The 19158-nt window shown below is 40.2% G+C and overlaps 1 protein-coding gene across 1 annotated transcript in view; it reads right to left on the bottom strand.

Annotated features, from left to right (window-relative positions):
* Window positions 1-6258: 6258 nt before the first annotated feature.
* LOC137534107 (proto-oncogene tyrosine-protein kinase receptor Ret-like) overlaps window positions 6259-19158 on the bottom strand; it is a 172366-nt gene continuing 159466 nt past the window's right edge. Inside the window, 2 exon segments of the mRNA XM_068255471.1 lie at window positions 6259-6551; window positions 14544-14691. Of these exon segments, the coding sequence (XP_068111572.1) occupies window positions 6394-6551; window positions 14544-14691 (306 nt within the window). The 3' untranslated portion in view covers window positions 6259-6393.

The raw sequence follows: 19158 nt of genomic DNA, 5'->3' as shown, positions 1-19158 counted from the left end.
TATCTGACATGAATTGCCAGTTTATTCAGTGGTAAAATGGACAGTTCTAATGTGTTATGCTGTCCCCTAAAGCAGGAAACGCTAACTGCTGCTAGATATCACTGTGCTTGTACTGGAAAGCAGAGCTCCTCAGGTACCACAAATAGACCATTTTTATTTAGGAAAATACATTTCATACCTGCCCCATGTGTCTTTTCATATTTACAAATTCACATATCTAAAACCAGAGGCACAACTTTTTCCTTTTTTATAAGCCAGGAAAGGATTACCGTCACTTAGGATTTTATTACTGTCTATGTAGTTCCAGGGAAGATTTTTTTTTTCACCGAGTAGATCCCTTTCTGCAATGTATTTTCACATATTTTTATGCAAAGTCAAATATCACTGTCCGAAACTTACAGTGCATTATGCATGGGAATATACATTACGAAATATATCTACATGAGGGAAAACAGTATTGTCTGGGGTGTCACCAGGACAGGCTGTGAGGAGACAGCCCTGCAGCAGGGACACAGCAATAAACATCTGAGTCTGTAACCTTAGTTCTTGATACTAGAGAAACATTCAGTCTGTATTAAAGGGCCACAGTCCAAAATCTGACTCTTTAACGCAAACTACGGGTGGGTAGGTTGAACAGAAAAAACCCTGAAAGGAAACAAAAGACATGGAGACAACAAGCGCCCCGATGGTGCATTAAGTCACAGAATTGAAGTAGAGTAGGTAGAGGTACTCACAACGGGAGGTTGCAGGGGGGCAACCAACCAATCGTAGACAGGGGAAGATGCACAAACCCGACTCCACTCGGGTGTCCAGTCAAACTGGACACGGTCGCTCTCTTGGTGCAAAAAGTTCTAGATGGTTGTGGGGGTGGTATCAGCCACCTGACCAAATAGAATACCCCTCCCGAGGGAGAGTAGGTAACACAAAGGTGGAAAAGAGGTGCCCAGGGTATGATAAAACCAACTAAAATGAAAAAAAAAAACCCACAAAAAACAACGAACTTCAATATGCACTTGGCAATACGTTTCGTGGGTCTCAGCCCACTTCCTCAGGCTGAATAAAGTGCCAGAAAGATCAAAGCCACAGAGGCACCTTTGCTCTGACTTTGATCTTTCTGGCACTTTTTTTTTCACTTTTGCTGTTTTTAACGTCGTTTAATCATACCCTAGGCGCCTCTTTTTCCCCTTTGTCTTTAAAGAAAAAATGCTTAATAGTACCATCTATACAAATTCATACAGCTTTAAAAATAAATAATATACTTGGATTAAAATTAATATACCGGTACTAGGATTCAAAAAATAAAAGTGATGAGAGCAGGCTTATTTCCCAATAGCTCTGCTCAGGTGGTGAGGGCACGGCTAATCTAGTATCAAAGTAGTTGGACTGGGGTCCATGGAGGGGTGAACTACCCTCCATGTCAGTAGTTGCTGATGCATCGTTATGCATTGATAAGGCTCTTGCAGACCCCTGTACTAACGCATGGCAAGACCACAATTCCTTTTTTTAAAGTATTAAAGCAGCTACTTTTAGGGCTGGTTCATACGACAAGTGCTTTTTAAGCACCAGCGATTTAAAAAAAAAATGCAATGGGTGAATTTTTTTTTCTTTTTAATGAGAACCCGAGGTGGGTTTGAAAAATCCTATTAAGACACATAGGCACATTCTGCATACAATGCCCAGCCTCTGTGTCCTTACAGTGTTCCCTCAGTCTCCCCCCGTGCTCTGCTGTCCCCCATAAAAAACAACGCTAGGCTAGCGGCACGCAGATTGTCGCTAGCCAGCTGTTTACTTAAAGTGGACCCAAATTAAAAATACAAGATTTCAGAAATAAAATCTATTTTCTAAATTATAATAATAAATAGCAGCCTTTTTTCAGCTGCATGATGACAAATATAATATATTTTACATTTATTGGAGAAACCCCTCCCTTCCTTTCATTTTGCCGGGAAATAATCCGGCAAACTGGTGGAGTAGATGGTGTCCAGCAAAGGAGGAATTGCTAATGGCTGCCACCTGTATAACCCTAGTTATGCAAAGAGGAGGGTGAAAAGCATGCACTGATATGTTCATAGGCTTGAAGGAGTGTTTATTTATCTTTGCATGTGTCAGAGTGGTACAACTAAATATTTTGAATTAAAATTTTTTTTGGTTTGGGTCCACTTTAAGGCTGTCAGTCACTGCCGCTCCCCCACCTCCTGTATAGCGCGTCTCCCAGCATGTGTCCTTTTCCTCCCCACCTCTGTAAGCCGATTGGAGGAAGCTTACTGAGGCGGAGAGGGGATGGAAACAGGTGGTGAGCCGCGCTATACAGGAGGCGGGGATCAGCGGTGACTGACCGCCTTAAAGAGACTCCGTAACAAAAAATGCATCCTGTTTTTTATCATCCTACAAGTTCAAAAAGCTATTCTAATGTGTTCTGGCTTACTGCAGCACTTTATACTATCACTGTCTCTGTAATAAATCAATGTATCTTTCCCCTGTCAGACTTGTCGGCCTGTGTCTGGAAGGCTGCCAAGTTCTTCAGTGTTGTGGTTCTGCTATGAACTCCCCCTTCCAGGCCCCTCTATGCACACTGCCTGTGTGTTATTTAGGATTAGAGCAGCTTCTCTCTTCTCTTTTACAAGCTGGATAAATCCTCCTCTGAGCTGGCTGGGCTCTCACATACTGAAGAATTACAGACAAGGGCAAAGCTGTTTGCAGGAAGAAACAAGCAGCCTGAAACTTCAGTGCATGAGAACAGGGGGAAAGAAACACACAAATGATCTCTTGAGATTCAAAAGGAAGGCTGTATACAGCCTGCTTGTGTATGGATGTATTTTCTATGTGTGGACATACTGTACATCAACCTACTTCCTGTTTTGGTGGCCATTTTGTTTGTTTATAAACAAACTTTTTAAAACTGTTTTTAACCACTTTTAATGCGGCGAGGAGCGGCGAAATTGTGTCAGAGGGTAATAGGAGATGTCCCCTAACGCACTGCTATGTTTACTTTTGTGCGATTTTAACAATACAGATTCTCTTTAAGTAAACAACTAGCTAGCGACAATCTGCGTGCTGCTAGCCTGGCGGGTTTTTTTTTATGGGGGACAGCAGAGCAGCAACGGATCTAGGGGGGAGGGGGAAAGGCGGGTCTCTTGCCCCAGGCTCAGTTTGTTGAATTCTTAAAAAGGCGGCAAAATGTATGGCCGTTTAGGCACAAAAACCTGACCTTGCCCCAGGCGCAGCTTGGTCTAGATCTGTCACTTCAGCAGAGCAGGGAGACTGAGGGGACACTGTAAGGACACAGAGGCTGGGCATTGTATGCAGAATGCGCCTCTGTGTCCTAATAGGAATTTTCAATCCCACCTCGGTTCTCTTTAAACCCCATTGCTCAAGTGAGGACACACACATAACATTGCATTAGATTTTGAAATTGCTGGCACTTAGAAAAGCCCTTGCAGTGTGAAAGCCCTTAAAGCTTCCTGCATACAAATAATACTTTTCTTGTATTACTGATGTGGCAATACCTTTATAAAAGCTTTAAGGCTGAGCAGGTAAAAATTAAAATATATAAAATATACTCCAAGGACTACATTTCCCGGCATGCATTGCGGAAGTCACCCCTTCACCAGGAACTTCATAATACGCCACAACTGTGGGTTCTCCTGGGGAAGATAGTTGGTCCCATATGGATTGGGGAGGGGAGGGGAGGGGGAGGTCAGAAAAGCAGCTCCCGTAGGGTTGTAATGACCATAACCACAACTCCCACCTTCTCAACAGCACACTCTAGTACAAACTTCCCTTACGAGGATGTTCATTTTATATATTTTAATGTATAGCTGCTCAGGCATTTTAAGCTAAAATGAAAAATAATGTCAAATTGAACATATTCCATTTTGACTTTTTTTTTTTTTCCAAACATAGCACAAGTCTTGCTAATGCCAAAGTGATGTTGGTTCATTTCAAGTATGCAAGTGCACATAATAAGCTACCAGTATATGGCAGGTCAAATAAATGAAGTATATGGAGAACAGAGACGCACTCTTTAATCTTGTAGGGAATCTGGTTAGAGCACCACGTTTGGGTGGCACCATTGCCTTCAGAAAGAGCTGTACCCTCTATTCATCCCGGTACTATATAGGGCCAATTGATCAATTATAACCATAACAGACCATGTGACGTTTGTGTGCCCCACCAACACAGGAGCTGGAACATTGGAGGACTGTCTAGCTAATAATTTATGCAAGCACCAAAATCCACCATATACAAATTTATCAAATAAAAATAGAGTATTGAACCCTGAGGTTAATCCAACAGAGGCATGGGCCGGAATAGAATTTTACATTTGGAGCTGGGGCCATTTTGCAGTTATTAACTCTGCAACCTCTATTCATACATCATTGATAGAGCCTTGTACAAAACTGACAAAGAAACAATTTATATTATATTCGGTAGTGTTCCATCATGCTTTGCAGTGGAACAAATTTTAACAGCAGTCTCACTACCCAAGGTGATATAAGCTGGAAAATCAGGACAGCAGGGCATAAGGAGGAACTGGTTATGGAGCCCAGTTGTGCTTAGTTATAAAATCCCTGAAAAGGGCAAGTATAAGTTGTATTTTCCTGAAAACAAAATCTGCAGCAGGACAGTGGTTTGCTCCAACGAAGTCTCCTCCCTCTTCACCTCAGACAGTTACTCTGAGGTGACGGCAACAGTCCAATGAGGCTCAGTCATGTACAACTGCATACTTACAGACAACTTATATCAGAATGAATCATACAAAACACAACTCCAAAATGACAATAAAATTATGTTTAGTGAACAAAAATAAATATTGTGTTAATACATTTACAAAGCACAACATAACATTTTTCTTTGGTACAGTTCTCTACTGGACAGAATAATGTATTCACGTTGTAGTACAGCTCTTCAATGGCATGACTCATGGCAGAAAGAGGGAATGGTACGGTGTTTATATTGCGCAGCACTGTGGATCACAATCTAGTATGATGACAATGAGGAGCTAAGCATGCCTGAACCCATGAAGGCTCCTCACATAGAAGACAAAAAATAGCTCTAGTATAGGCTCAGGTTTGGCAGAACATGTAAAACATCAGCAAAAAAGTAATAAAGCATTAACAAGTTAATATATATAAAATAAGTGATCACTATGGACATTGGTAAGGCATCTTCCAACAGGCCATCCTCACGGACAGTCAGTCCCCATACATTTCATGTAACAACAAACTGAAATTATATCCAAAATATACACTTTCTGTACTTAAAAAAATAGATATAAAAGGAATACAAAACTGGAAAAAAAGAAGTATTTGAGAAAAAAAAATTAGGTATCTGGCTTTTTCTTGTAAATCAAGTGTATTTTTTATGCTTTGATTTAACATCTCTCCTAAAGAGACCAACCTTACTCAGAACCAGACGTTTGTTGCCTAGTGGCCAGCAGACAGATGCTCAGCAGTGCCCCTACTGGTAGCATAAGGTAGGCTTCTAGGTGCATCTGTGCTAAATGTGCTATAGACTATGCTGCAGAAACTGAGGAGCAGGAGATTTTGAGAATGACTAAATAAAACATCATTACATACACATATTCTTCTATATGTTGGTCTATATTTTCTGTGATCTTCACAAAGGATCATGTATTGTAGTAAAGGCCCCTTATAGTTGTTTTTTTTAGGAAATAGATTTAACTGACTAATCTTCAATTTTCATGTGCAGACACTTTTTTTTCCAGCCAGATGCTTAAAATAGTCCAGTTTTAGGAATTAACATCAATCAATTCATTATTATGTGTAATAGTCTATGTCTGATTCTCCATATACAACATATGCATTATATACATACATATACACTCTTTTTTATGTGTAACCTGCTTACACATAAGCAGGCCTGACATTGTAACCCCAAAGACAGAAAACGAAGGAGAAATGACATTAAAAACAGTGTTTAAATTATACAGTAATCGGATCATAAAACCGAAATGGAGATCATCATAACGACACATCCGTAAATTTGCTGAATACAGACATTTTGTGCAATAGCTTATACAAAAGATTTTGTGGTTTGATATGTCTTGGGATGGGGGGGAGGGGGGGGGGGAGAGAAAGGAAAACACACACACCCCACTTCTGCTACTGCCGGGGAGAACAGCATTCCATTATACATTTTGTGCAATCCTCTCCTGCAGCCATAGAGGTAGGTCAGGCCATAATAATAATAATAAAAAAAAAATGTGGTGCATCTGACACACATAAGCAACATTGGTTTGACCACAACTTGCACTGGCACAAAGAACCAGGCAACGGACTTTCCATTTATTCTCTGTGTGTAGCATTTTTAAAACATTTTTGTGTCCCATTAACAAGATTGTGTTACCTTCTAGGGGAAATAAATTGATATTTAGCTATCAAACTTGTCCATAAATTTTGCCGTTGAGGGTGGAATCATCCAATTAGAATAAACACAGTCATTGGCATATCTTGAAAAAACAGACTTATTGGCATCGAATCTCGGGATTGGAACGGGGCTCTCTTCAGGCCAGTTCGGATAAGACATGCCTAAAAATGAAAAGACATCATTTGTTCTGCACTGAAGAACCCCAAAAAATTAGATAGTAAAAGCTTCACGTGCAGACAGTAAGGCCCTTGGCAAAACTCCCTTTGACAAGAAAAGAAAGATCAAGCCATTGGTGTTGCTATAGAAACAAAAAAACTAATTCAGTAATGTAAGGTACTGTGCGCTATATGTATAGTATTCTATGAACTAAATACTTTCTTGATTGAAGTTAATGGTTAAACAGAATTATTTGGGCAGGTTAATAGCCCAGCCCTATAAATAGACTTTCACAGACAAGATCTTTCCTTATGTATATAGAACAGATTCTAGCTGTTGGATAGAAGGACCTCGTGTTCTTTTTTTCTTGCCCATCATGGGCTTGTTTTCCCACGATAGGCAACAAAATCCAATGTGAAAATTGGGATACAAATCCATTTCCGAAAGTCCAATGTGAAAATTGGGATACAGAATTTCAGCATCATGCTAAATCTTTTCAGGCTAATTTTTTGCCTAAGCCTAGTCTTAAACCAAAGCCTAAAGCTAATCTTAACCCCTTAACCTGTTTTTATGACTAAAACAGCTAACTGTTAAGAATTGTGGCCTCTATTCATCAATTTCAATTATCATTTGAAAGTAGCTACAGGAAAAAAAGTAAATATTACTGATTACTTGCAGAGAAGAGCAGTGGGGGATTAACGGCCACAGAGCTCTGTGATTCATCAAGCGTCAGTTTGACTGATTTTTAAGTGAATTGTTGAAATCTGATTAAAGGCACCAAAATGAACACTACATCCCAATCAGGTACTACACGCCATTTGTCATGCAGGACCGCTATCACATGGTAAATGGCTGGCAGCAGTGATCATTCTGTGATCACTTTGAGTACGTTTATGCCTGTGCCAGTGTACGGAGGTGCTGTCTGGATTTTTTCTGAGAAGCTCATTCTGTTATATAGAGAGGGGGGGGGGGGGGGGGGGGGGCAGAACGAGAAAGCGGCATCTCACTGCCAAACGCAATAAGAAGTACAAGAACAGTCAGCCCTGAAGGATCTCACTGGATCCCTGAAGGTTAGGTACACCTGAGCGGATACTGGTTGTTCACCAGAAATGATTGTGATCATTTAGGGTGAAATAAATGTAATTAGAGATTGAACTTTATTCTCACTGTATGACTAGCATTCATTAAAAATCAATTCTCCCAGATATTAAGCCTTCTCTCTTACTAGTCATCCTAACTCACTGCTCCAGTGATGTTGGTTCCTAATACATGCTGAAAAGTCATACTGGGTACCAGAAAGGAAAAGCCCCCAAATCGCACGCGATGAAGGCTGATGACTAGTAGGCTCTTAGTTGGTCAATCTTTCAAAATTATAAAGTGGAACATTCAGTGCTGATCTGTTAATATTTGTACTGGGGAAACAGCACAGGCTAGCGTTAAATGACCTGCAGACAAAAATGTAATTGCCTGGGCCAACATCCTTCTATTGATTTAAAAAGTATATATTGCTTGCAGCAGCATGTTTATTCACAGTTCTCAGGGCTGTCCTGCTTTCATCTTTTGCATTATTTTGCATTGCTCTATCCCAGCATCTGCATTTGGTGAAAGACCCTTTTACCACCTAAAGTGTAAGCTGTGCTGGAGGCACCCGGTATATCTATGGTAGGGCTAAAGATCTATATGCTGTATATGACCATATTAGGTAAAAAGAGGCAATCAATTACCTCTCTAGATGATATGACATCAGCATACTGGAAAAAGAATTTATTCAACATAAAAAGAAGAAGGTAGGGAAAGAAGGTGGAATGAAGGTATGACAACTTTCCGGGAAGTACCCGTGAAACGAGTTGTCAAACCTTCTTCCCAGATACTATAAATTAGCATTTTTTAAATTTTGTAGTCATTGTACAGCTGCGTTGTGTCTTAACACATTTTGGAACCTTTTTTGGAAAACACATTGGCCCGGGTGATGTGCGCGACTATACAGACGGATGCTGGCTAGCCACTTACTCTATCCCTGCCGTATGCGAGTGACCTCAGGCTTAATGAAGCTTGTGTGGCCTTTTGTATGTCACCCTCTGCTTCTAATAGGGAAGATCAGTTAGATGCAAATACGTCCAGGTTCATGCAGAATTATGTACATTTTATGCAGATATATGCAGCTTGGAAATGGACCAGTTAAGTCCCACTAAGGTTTAAATGGATTGGTCCATTTTCAAGTTGCATATATTTGCATAAAAATTTACATAATCTTGCCTGAACTTGGAAATATTTGCATCTTATTGATCATCCCTAGCTTCTAAGATGTCACTGTAAAAAAATAAAAATAAATGCCTTTTTTTGTATTATTTTTAGGGTTCCTGAACCTGTAGATGCAGTTTCCATGACAAGAACAATGGCTTATGTCTCAGCAACAAGAAGTGTTTGTAAAATGGGAAATTTAAGCAGAATATGCTAAGAGGAAGTCCACCACATATATGAATAAGGATGTTGAGTCATGTTTAAGATTCCAATGCACAATTTGAATTCCTGGTTATTTGAGCATTATCGAATTGCTCCATTGCATTGGTAGGTTTAGTCCCCTTAATTTTTAGATGTTTTCAAACATAGAATAATGGAAAATCCCAAGTCTGATTCTTTCATTGTGAAAAATACAAAAATCGAAAGACAAAAATAAGGAGTTTTGGCAAGAACTATGCTTACTGTCTCAGGTCACCAACACAGAAAGACATTTATACCAGAGACATCGCAAGACATAACATGAAATAAAAAAAAAAATGTCACAAAGCAAAAGGCAAATCATAATCTAATATAATGTTGATGGCTAAAATAAGTAAATATACTGCAAAGATCAACTCATGCTGACTCCCCAATAGTAAAGAATATGCAGTCATTATCAAGCTAAAGTAATGTGCACAAATTTTTCGATATATTCTCTGCATCCTTTTTATGACTAGCATATCGGCACTTGCCTTAGGAGTCTGCTAACAAAAGATCCATTGACATCTGCTGCGTTTAGTGGCCATACTTGACAATAATTACAAAGGGCTCTGGGAATATTGCATAAACCTGCTGATGTCTTAATATCAATGATCATGGATAAGCAGTGAACCTGCAGGGAATTCGGGTATAGGGAATCACTGGGAGGAAGCAGGTCAAGTCCAGTGTCGTCAAGATATTTATTGACACATTTTCATCCAGTACCTATTATTTTATAAAAACAGTGAATTCTATAAAATGATTACACATGGAAGATTCAAATTAAAATAGTTTGGCTTCAGTTGGCCACTTTTTTCTGTTCCAGAAGATGTTTCATCACACGTATGGTGTAACTTCTTCGGTTTTATTAGGTGAAGGAGATATTCCTTGGCATTTTTTCAGTACAGTACTGATAATCCATTTAATCAGCCTCACAGTCTTAATAATAGACACCATCGTGTTGATGTTATGTAAGTACCAGGCCAAAGGCATGTATGGTCTCCAAAATATCTAGGTAGACGTGAATAAAGCATTGCATATAGATGACAAATGGTGTTGAAACTCCCCTCCCCTGTTTATTATCTTTCACCCTCTTGCGAACCAATTTTTTCAGTGAAGAATGTGATTTGATAACCTGTACTTATAAAGATCCTAAAAATGTCCCCTAAAATTGAAAATGTCACTCTGTAGAAGTGATGAAACAACTTTACAGAACAGTAAAAGGTGTCCCGTGGCAGCAATCCTATTTTACTATATCTATACCATGGCCTGGCCTGGATTCAGGGATGTGGAGTCGGTACAAAAAACATCCAAGTCAGACTCCTCAGTTTATGAAACCACCGACTCGAGGTATCCAAAATTGCTCCAACTCCTCGACTCCAACTCTTTAGTCTAATTTTTTACAAAGGCTATGGATTTGGTTCAAAAATCATCCAAAATTCACTCCTCAGTTTACTGAAACCACAGACTCCGACTCCAGGTACCCAAAATTGCTCTGACTCAAACTCCACAGCCCTGCCTGGATTTACCTTACAGGAGCCTATAGGCAAGATGACGTGGCACCTTAGATTTTGCCCTTCTTGAACCTATAATCTCCGCCAAACTGCACCGCAAGTGTCCTGGCAGTCCCAGCTGTCACTTCTCCCTTACTTCCCTTGCCCGTCACAGGTAGCTACAGGTGCCCCTTAGCAGAAGGTAGAAGTACCCTCAATATTAAGTAGCTAGAGGTGCCCCCAAGTATTAGGCGGCTAGATGAACCTCAGTATTATGTAGCTAGGGATGCCCCCCGACTAAAGGAAGATCTCATCATTGGAATGCAGAGAGCTGGGTGAGTAACCTCTCATTTACTCTCCGCCCAGGACTCTGCATAGCGAAGGAGGTAGGGAGGCAATGGAGAGGTGAGTGAGCTGCCTATCCATCATCAGGCATGTGCCTACAGTGCCTTACGGTAAATCCAGCCCTGACCATGGCCTGGAGGAAGAAGAACCTTCACAGAAAAAAAGAGAAATACTATTGCTTATTGCTAACAAAAATCGAAATCTTCATGTAACGATTCTGGAAAGGGTGAATTTGTCCATGAATGCCTCAGAGGTCTTGTAGACAGGGTGTCTTTTGTAGACCAAATCTACGGGGACTTTTGGATGAATCCAACTTTAACTCTTTTATAAACAGACTCCTATGACTATTGAGTAATATTTCAGCTAAAATGCTCCCTGTCTGCTTACAAGTGGAATAACTCCATAATCTAAAGTCCTATTGTCCACCTAACCAGTGTAGGTAGTACTGAATCACCATGTAAATCCTACGTGTACTGTACAATCTAAATACACTACAAGCCACATCACCTTACAACTAGAACAGTGTAGCAATTAATAAACAGCATGTAAAATCAGATATAATGCCTAATTCAGTAGGATACTCAACTTTCTTTCACTTCCTCCGACTTACACAGCTCTGTATCTGTGTAAATAGTTTTGTTTGCTAAACCACCACAATTACACTTTTAGTAGTAAAAAAAAAGTGATATCTAATTATAATAATAATAATAATGTTCCATGTCACTGTAATTGGAATAATTTATGCCAATACTCTTACTGTGGTGAGATCTATGCACATTGTGTTAGCAGTCATTAAAATATATATTACTGTAACAGGGAAAGATTTTGAGAAGAATGTTACAGTGTTTCCTCAAAAATGCAAAACTGTGAACATGAAATGACAAATGGTTGGATTTACACCGTTTTCTAGATTGGCTGCAAACTCTCTTTGCCAGAGATCCACATTCATGCTGATAAAGTCCAAAAGGCACCTGCAGAGCCCCTTAACTAAAGATATGCAATACGCTTGTTTAGGAGTTGGCATTATGTGGAGGTGTTATGATAAAGGCACAGTCACATCTTCACTTTCACCTCAAAAAGAACAGAGAACTGTTGCCATAGAAAACTGCTTGTTCATTCACTTTTCTTTACTGCCTAAACCCAGGAACCAGACTGGCTGTAACGGTTACTTAAAGTGGCACTACGGCGAAGCAGTGTTTATATAAGGGTAAGATAAAATTAAAGGACAACTGAAGTGAGAGGGATATGGAGTCAGCCATATTTTTTTTCCTTTTAAACAACACCAATTCTCTGGCAGTTCTGCTGATCCTCTGTCTCTAATATTCAAGCCAATTACCCTGAACAAGCATATGCATATCAGGCGTTTCTGACATTATTGTCAGATCTGTAGTGGGACAACAGATCTGCTCTGCCTGTTCGGTAAGCCAGCACCTATTCAGTAGGAGACCTTAGGCAAGTCTCCCTAACACTGCTACTGCCTATAGAGCGCACCCTAGTGGCTGCAGCTCTGGTGCTTTGAGTTTGCCAGGAGAAAAGCGCAATATAAGTGTTTGTCTTTATCTGACAAGATTAGCTGCATGCTTGTTTCAGGTGTGTGATTCGGACACTACTTCATCCAAATAGATTAGCAAGACTGCCGGGCAACTGGTATTGTTTAAAAGGAAATAAATATGGTGGCCCCATATTCCTCTCACTACAGTTGTCTTTTAAAGGACCTCTATCGCGGAAATTGTAAAATTTAAAATACATGTAAACACATACAAATACCGTAAGAAGTGTTTCTTGAAGAGTAAAATGAGACATAAATTAAGCAAGCAATAGAAATCTGACATTACCGACTGGTTTTGGACTAGTCAATCTCTTCATGGGGGATTCTCCGCATGGCCTTCAGAGACGATCCCTGAAAAGGATTTATATAAATATGCAGACTGCCCCCATAACTGTTTGCACACTTTTTTGGCAGTTGGGCAGAGCAACTGCCATTCACTAAGTGCTTTTGAAAATAAAGAAAGTCCAGAGAATCCCCCATAAGGAGCTGGGCTAGTCCAAAACCTGTCGGTTCTGTCAAATTTCTACTACCTACTGTAAGTGACAGCAACATGAAGAAAAGTAATTTATAGCTTATTTTACTCTGGAAGAAAAGTACTTATTTGTATATGTTTACATTATTTTAAATATTTAGGATTTTTGCGATTGTGGTTCTTTAAGCACACGTGTGACAGAAGTAGCTATGAAAAATAATTGATAAAAAAAAAAAAACAAGCAAAAAACAAGAACTTTATTCGCATAATCTTCTGGCGCTCCATCTGAAATGATGTGCAAGCCTATCTTCCCATTACGTTGTTGGGAACATCTGTTGTAACTTTCTTTTTCTCAAATCTGTCCCCCCCTTCATGTCTGCGTTATAGTTTCCTCCACTATCTCGTGCCACTGTGGACAGTAATACATCTAGCTGGGCTTCTCTTACTGGCAGGGTAGCGTGTCAGGTCCCCCTGCACACTAACAGGCTCTTCATCAGCCATCTTGTTAGCTCCTCTGTCCATTCCTCCTGTTGTAAACTGCACAGATAAAACAGCAGATATGCCAATATGTATATATACACATTATATTCTATACTGGACATTACAACTGTCCAGTATACAACAGAGGAGGAACAGATGGACAAGCTTAGATGGCTGGTGAATAGCCTGTTAGAGTTTCTGGGGTCCTGACACGCTACACTGTCAGTAAGAGCAGCCTAGCTATATATATATATATATATATATATATATATATATATATATATATACGGAGGATAGATCTGAGGAAGATAGCCAGTTACAACAGATGTTCCCCACGACATAATGGGCTGCTCGGTTTGTATGTGGATTATTACAGAAGTGACAGGATGCCAGAAGATTATATGAGTGAAGTTCAGCTCTACTTATTTTTTTTATAGCAACTTAGTCACGTGCGTGCTCAATTTTATCTATCCCTTATATAAACACTGATTCGCTGTAGTGCCCCTTTACAATCCAACAATGACTAATCACTCCTAATGTATGTTCATAAATGCCTAGGCTGCTATATGACCAGCTATGCTTTATCTACATATCTAGCTGCCATCCAACATACTAGGAAGGCCCTACTATCTACCGGCTGAACTTTTTAATCTAAGCTGTTTGCTGATTTGAAGACTGCTGTGCTACAGAAAAAATTATCTCCCCCCCCCCCAAAAAAAAACCCCAAAATAAAATGTTGCATTGATTAAAGATGTCCATAGGCTTATACACGCTATAAGCTTTCCTAAATAACAAAATGTACATATATTGCAGGTAAAGTGCTGCTGGTTCATGCCACAGGATGTCAAATATGAACAGAGCCTCTTAATGTTCTATGTACGTATTCCCCTTGGCTATGCTGTTGACATGTGTATGTGGTTTGTATATCCATTTGTGTCGTGTACTTTGTTTGCGTCTTCTGAATGGTGATGCAAACAGTTCTACAACAATCAGCATTTAAATATGCAAAGGAATAAAAAAATAAATCTTTCAAATCAAATTAAAGAGCTTTTCAAGCGGAGTTTGATTGGTTTCATTCAGACACAAGGCCCTGTGGTGGGGAAGCAGACTGCTAGAGACGATCAAAGATATTGTACTCAACAGCGTAACTAGAATCTGGTAAACGCATGGGAAATTCTACCATAGAGTTTGTTTTCAATCCAGGTTGAGGGAAGAGTTCGAGGGAGAGGGGCATTATTACAGTCCACCAATGGCGTCTCCTCTTCAGAAAGGCCATCATCGTAAAGCATGGAGTCCGCAGGCGTAGAAGCAGCAAGATCCAAGTAATCCTGACAATGGAAAACCCCAAGAATTCAGAATTCAATAAAGGAATCATTTGTTTCAAATAAACATCAATGAACTGAGGAATAACTAAACATCTATGCTGGTTACATAGTTATTTGGGTTGAAAATAGACATACGTCCATCAAGTTCAACGAGGAAATAAAGTACAAAACCAGCCTGCTCCTTCACATATCCCTGTTGATCCAGATGCTTCTTGTCCTGGTGACAAGAAGCATCTAACTGGTAAGCTGTGATCCAACAAAACCCTCTTAAAATAAAGTCAATCTTCCTCCCTAAGGAAAGTGAATCAGTAAATGGGAATTATATACTTAAAGCAAGTCAGGTAGCCATACACTGGTCGATTTGCCATCAGATTCGACCAACAGATCCCTCTCTGATCGAATCTGATCAGAGAGGGATCGTACGGCTGCCTTTACTGCAAACCGATTGTGAACCGATTTCAGCCTGAAACCGTTCACAATCTGTGGTGGTGGTGCTGCCGCCGCTCCCCTCCCCCCCCCCCCGCATACATTACCTGCTCCGCCTGCGCGACTCCCCAGGTCTCCGCTGTCTTCTCCGCTCTGGTCTGGTCTGGTCTCCGGCATGCTTCACTTCTTCCTGCCCGGCAGGAAGTTTAAACACTAGAGCGCCCTCTACTGTTTAAACTTCCTGCCGGGCAGGAAGAAGTGAAGCATGCCGGACCCGGAGACCAGAGCGGAGTCGAAGCAGCGGTGACCGGGGGGGGCAGGGGGGGGAGCCGTGCCGGCGGAGCAGGTAATGTATTGCCGCTCTATTGCGTCGGTCGTCGGGCATTCGAACGCCGCTAGCGACGCACTCCCTACACGTGGGCGATCGACGGTAATTTCCTGCATGGAGTGATCGACGGGAGTCAATCTATTTCGGGACAAAATAGATCGAAATTTAGCGTGTAGCGTGAACGATGTGACAGCAGATTCGATCCCAGTGATCGAATCTGCTGTCAATCGGCGGGGAATCGGCCTAGTGTATGGCCAGCTTAAAAGTTTAAAAAGCCTACCTTTCGACAACAGGATATGGTGGCTGGTGCTATACAGCTTTTCTCCAACTCCATTAGGATGAATAGTCTATTGTAGTCTTAAGTATAATATGTACATGTAAGTAACAACTTGCTGAGAGTTTAGGGACAGGCCATCTTGGGATCACATTTATGGTAGGCCTTTGCCTGCCACTTAGCGCCTTCCAGCTGTAATTTATTGCAGTCAAACGGCAGCATTTGTGACCTCATACATGACAGCGTATAACACGAGGTTAAAGCAGACCTGAACTCAGAACTACCTCTCTGTTCTTAAAGAACAACCGAGGTGACATGTGACATGATGAGAAAGACATGTGTATGTACAGTGCCACGCACACAAATAAGTAGGCTGCCTTTTTTCTTTCTCTGCCTGAAACAGTTAAATATCAGGTATGCAAGTGACAGTTTCTGTCCGGATCAGGACTGGGTCGGACTATAGCATAACCCTCACTGATAAGTAATTACCGCCATAAAACACTTTCCTGCCAGTAAATGACTTCTGAGAGCAGGAAAGGGATAAAAAGGGTCAATGATTCATAGATTTGAGCTCTGGAATACATGAATGAAGGCGTCATTGAGCAGAGACAATGGAACAGTAAAAACTAGATTTAAATATAAAATAAAACTGTGGGATATCTAAAAAAAGTAATTTTTAGGAGTAGGACAGATACAATTGTTTTTCTCATCAGTTTATTTTCACCTCGGATGTCCTTTAAAGATAAGCAACAACATATTAACTTTGGAAGAAAAATATTTTTTGTTACAGCTGATACAAATCCTGCAATAAGTCTGAAGTGTGTCTACTTCCTGCTTTCATGTGAGCAGACGTATTGTAAACATCCCGTGTTTACCAATTAGCTGCTCTGCCATGGCTGCCAGCTGACACAGCTGCAAGATCAAATTCCAATGTGTGATTAGTCACAGATGAGGGGGAATTAGACTAAAGGCTAAACTTTCTAAATAAATGCATCTAACTTCTGCTTCTCTCCTGACATAATTCCCTTCCTAATGCCTAATTGTAACCAACCACCGCCACCACTTTTACCCCTATTCTTATAGCTAACAATAACCTTGTAACTCTAACAACAAAATCTAACCTCCTCCTACTCTACAAAACTGGTTCTATACATTATTAGCATGCACTTCTTTATAAAACACAGTGTTTGCCATTTGGGGCTTACATTATGACACCAACATGTTCGTTTACAATATGCTAAAATCATCAAGGTTGGGAAGCTTTTATACATAATTTAATTTGCCTAAAAAATATTTGTTTGGGTGTTTGTTTACATACAGTTTATTATTTTTAATTTTGAACTTTTTCTAATGAACTCTTCATGGAAAGTTTGCACCCCAGTCAAACAGTTTTCCTGCCTATGGGCACATGGCTTTAGCTATTTCAATCCAAAGCCCTGCATAGAAAGTATGAATAGTATAGTTCCACCCAGTGTCTCCAGTGGAAATACCAACCGCCTATCAGCAACATATACCGACAGATAAAATGCACTCACGATCAGAAATGGCATTCATAGAAAATAATGTAATGTGTTTTTAGGAACAATCTGAAAATCAGCCATAACAGCAATAAAACTGACATTTGATGTAGGATATATCCATTTATCCATTTGTTAAATATCCCACTGCTGGTGTTATATTGTTGCCAATATAGGACACTATATCCATTTTTATTGTCAATAGATTGGATTTGCATTTGTTTTTAAAGACACACGCGGTCCAGACTCTGGGTAAGTGGCGCTCTGGTGTTTACAGGATTTTATTTGTTCACACCCCTACTTACAGCTTACAGCAGTAACAATTGGTGACTACTATTGCACAGACCAGTCTCGGGTGTTGTTTATATTTTACTGTATTATCCTATATATACACACATCTATTGCACCAGTGTGTTACCAGAATGTGTATATACTGTATATATTATTCATTGTATTTTATTTTTGAATTGTGAATTGTGCTGACAAGCTGCCGCTAGCTGCCGTTACTGACATTTCCATGTGTTTTTGACCTATTTTTGGTCATGGTGGTCTGTTTTGTTTCAAGTTTCTACTTCACTGCCATGTCTATAAACTGGCAAATTGATTGTGTGGCTCTGCATTGTTGTTTGGGACTAGTCTTATCTCTGTGTAAAGATGGCCATACACAATTTAATATTTTTTTTCGATCAGTGAAATCCAATCAATTTTTCTTCTGATTGAATCATTTGCCAAACTTAACCAATATACCAAATGAATAAGACTTTCATTTCTTATCTTTTGTCTAGTTTTTCAAACAAGTCCAGTCAGATAGCTATCAAAAAATTCTTAAAAAAACATTAGCAATTTTTCTATACAATCGATCATCTTTGTGAAAAAAATAATGGAGAAATCAATAGATTTGGTTGAGTCTTGTCTGGCCACCTTAAGTCTCTTCCACCCTTTAGGATCAAACCTGTTCAGGGCAATGCTAGCTGATCTCTTCTCTCTATCACTGTTGTATCACCTGCAGTGAGAGTGGTCATTATGGAGGAGTGAGCATAGTTCTGTGAGATGTGAAACTGTACTGGCTTGTGTTTGAGGAGACGACCGCAGCAGACAAAGTTAAAGGACAACTGTAACAAGAGTAATATGGAGGCTGCCATATGTATTTCCTTTTAAACAATACCAGTTGCCTGGCAGCCCTGCTGGTCTCTTTGGCTGCAGTAGTGTCTGAATCACATCAGAAACAAGCGTGCAGCTAATCTTGTCAGATCTGACTATAATGTCAGAAACACCTGATCTGCAGCATGATTGTTCAGGGTCTATGGCTAAAAGTATTAAAGGCAGAGGATCAGCAAGACTTCCAGGCAACTGGTATTGTTTAAAAGGAAATCAATATGGCAGCCTCCATAGCCTTCTCGTCACAGTTGTCCTTTAATTCGCCTGGATTACATCATCTTGTAGCGGTGCTCCATCCTCCTGACACTTCCTGCTTCACAACCGGAACTTCCGCTGTGAAGGAGGAAGTATCGGAAGGTTGGAGTGTGGCGTGGAGGACCACAGCACAAGGACGTCATCCAGGTAAATTAACCCTCTCTGCCACAGCCTCTCCACAGACACAAGCTGCTACAGATATGCATCATGTGAAACTGTGCTTGCTCAACCCTACCTGTCATGCTTCTCTCCTCCTTTGCACAGGAGTGCATTTCTATGCTTGGCTGAACCCTGGCTTTTTTGTGTTTGTATACTTTTGGTCAGATAGCACTTTTGTAATACTAACAACCTTCTCATGCATGTACTGGACTTTAGCCATGATTAGCAGAGAAGGGGTCATATGTAACATTGAGATTATTCCATTAATCCATTCCACCACAGGATCAATAGAGTACAGTGTTTATAACAATAGTCTTTTCTCAAAGGATCTCTGAGAGGTTGTGCTAGGTCTG

This window comes from Hyperolius riggenbachi, chromosome 10 (genome assembly GCF_040937935.1).
Source record: "Hyperolius riggenbachi isolate aHypRig1 chromosome 10, aHypRig1.pri, whole genome shotgun sequence".
NCBI classification, from domain to species: domain Eukaryota; kingdom Metazoa; phylum Chordata; class Amphibia; order Anura; family Hyperoliidae; genus Hyperolius; species Hyperolius riggenbachi.
Note: the sequence above shows the minus strand (reverse complement) of the source record. Positions and strands in the feature narration are given on the sequence as shown.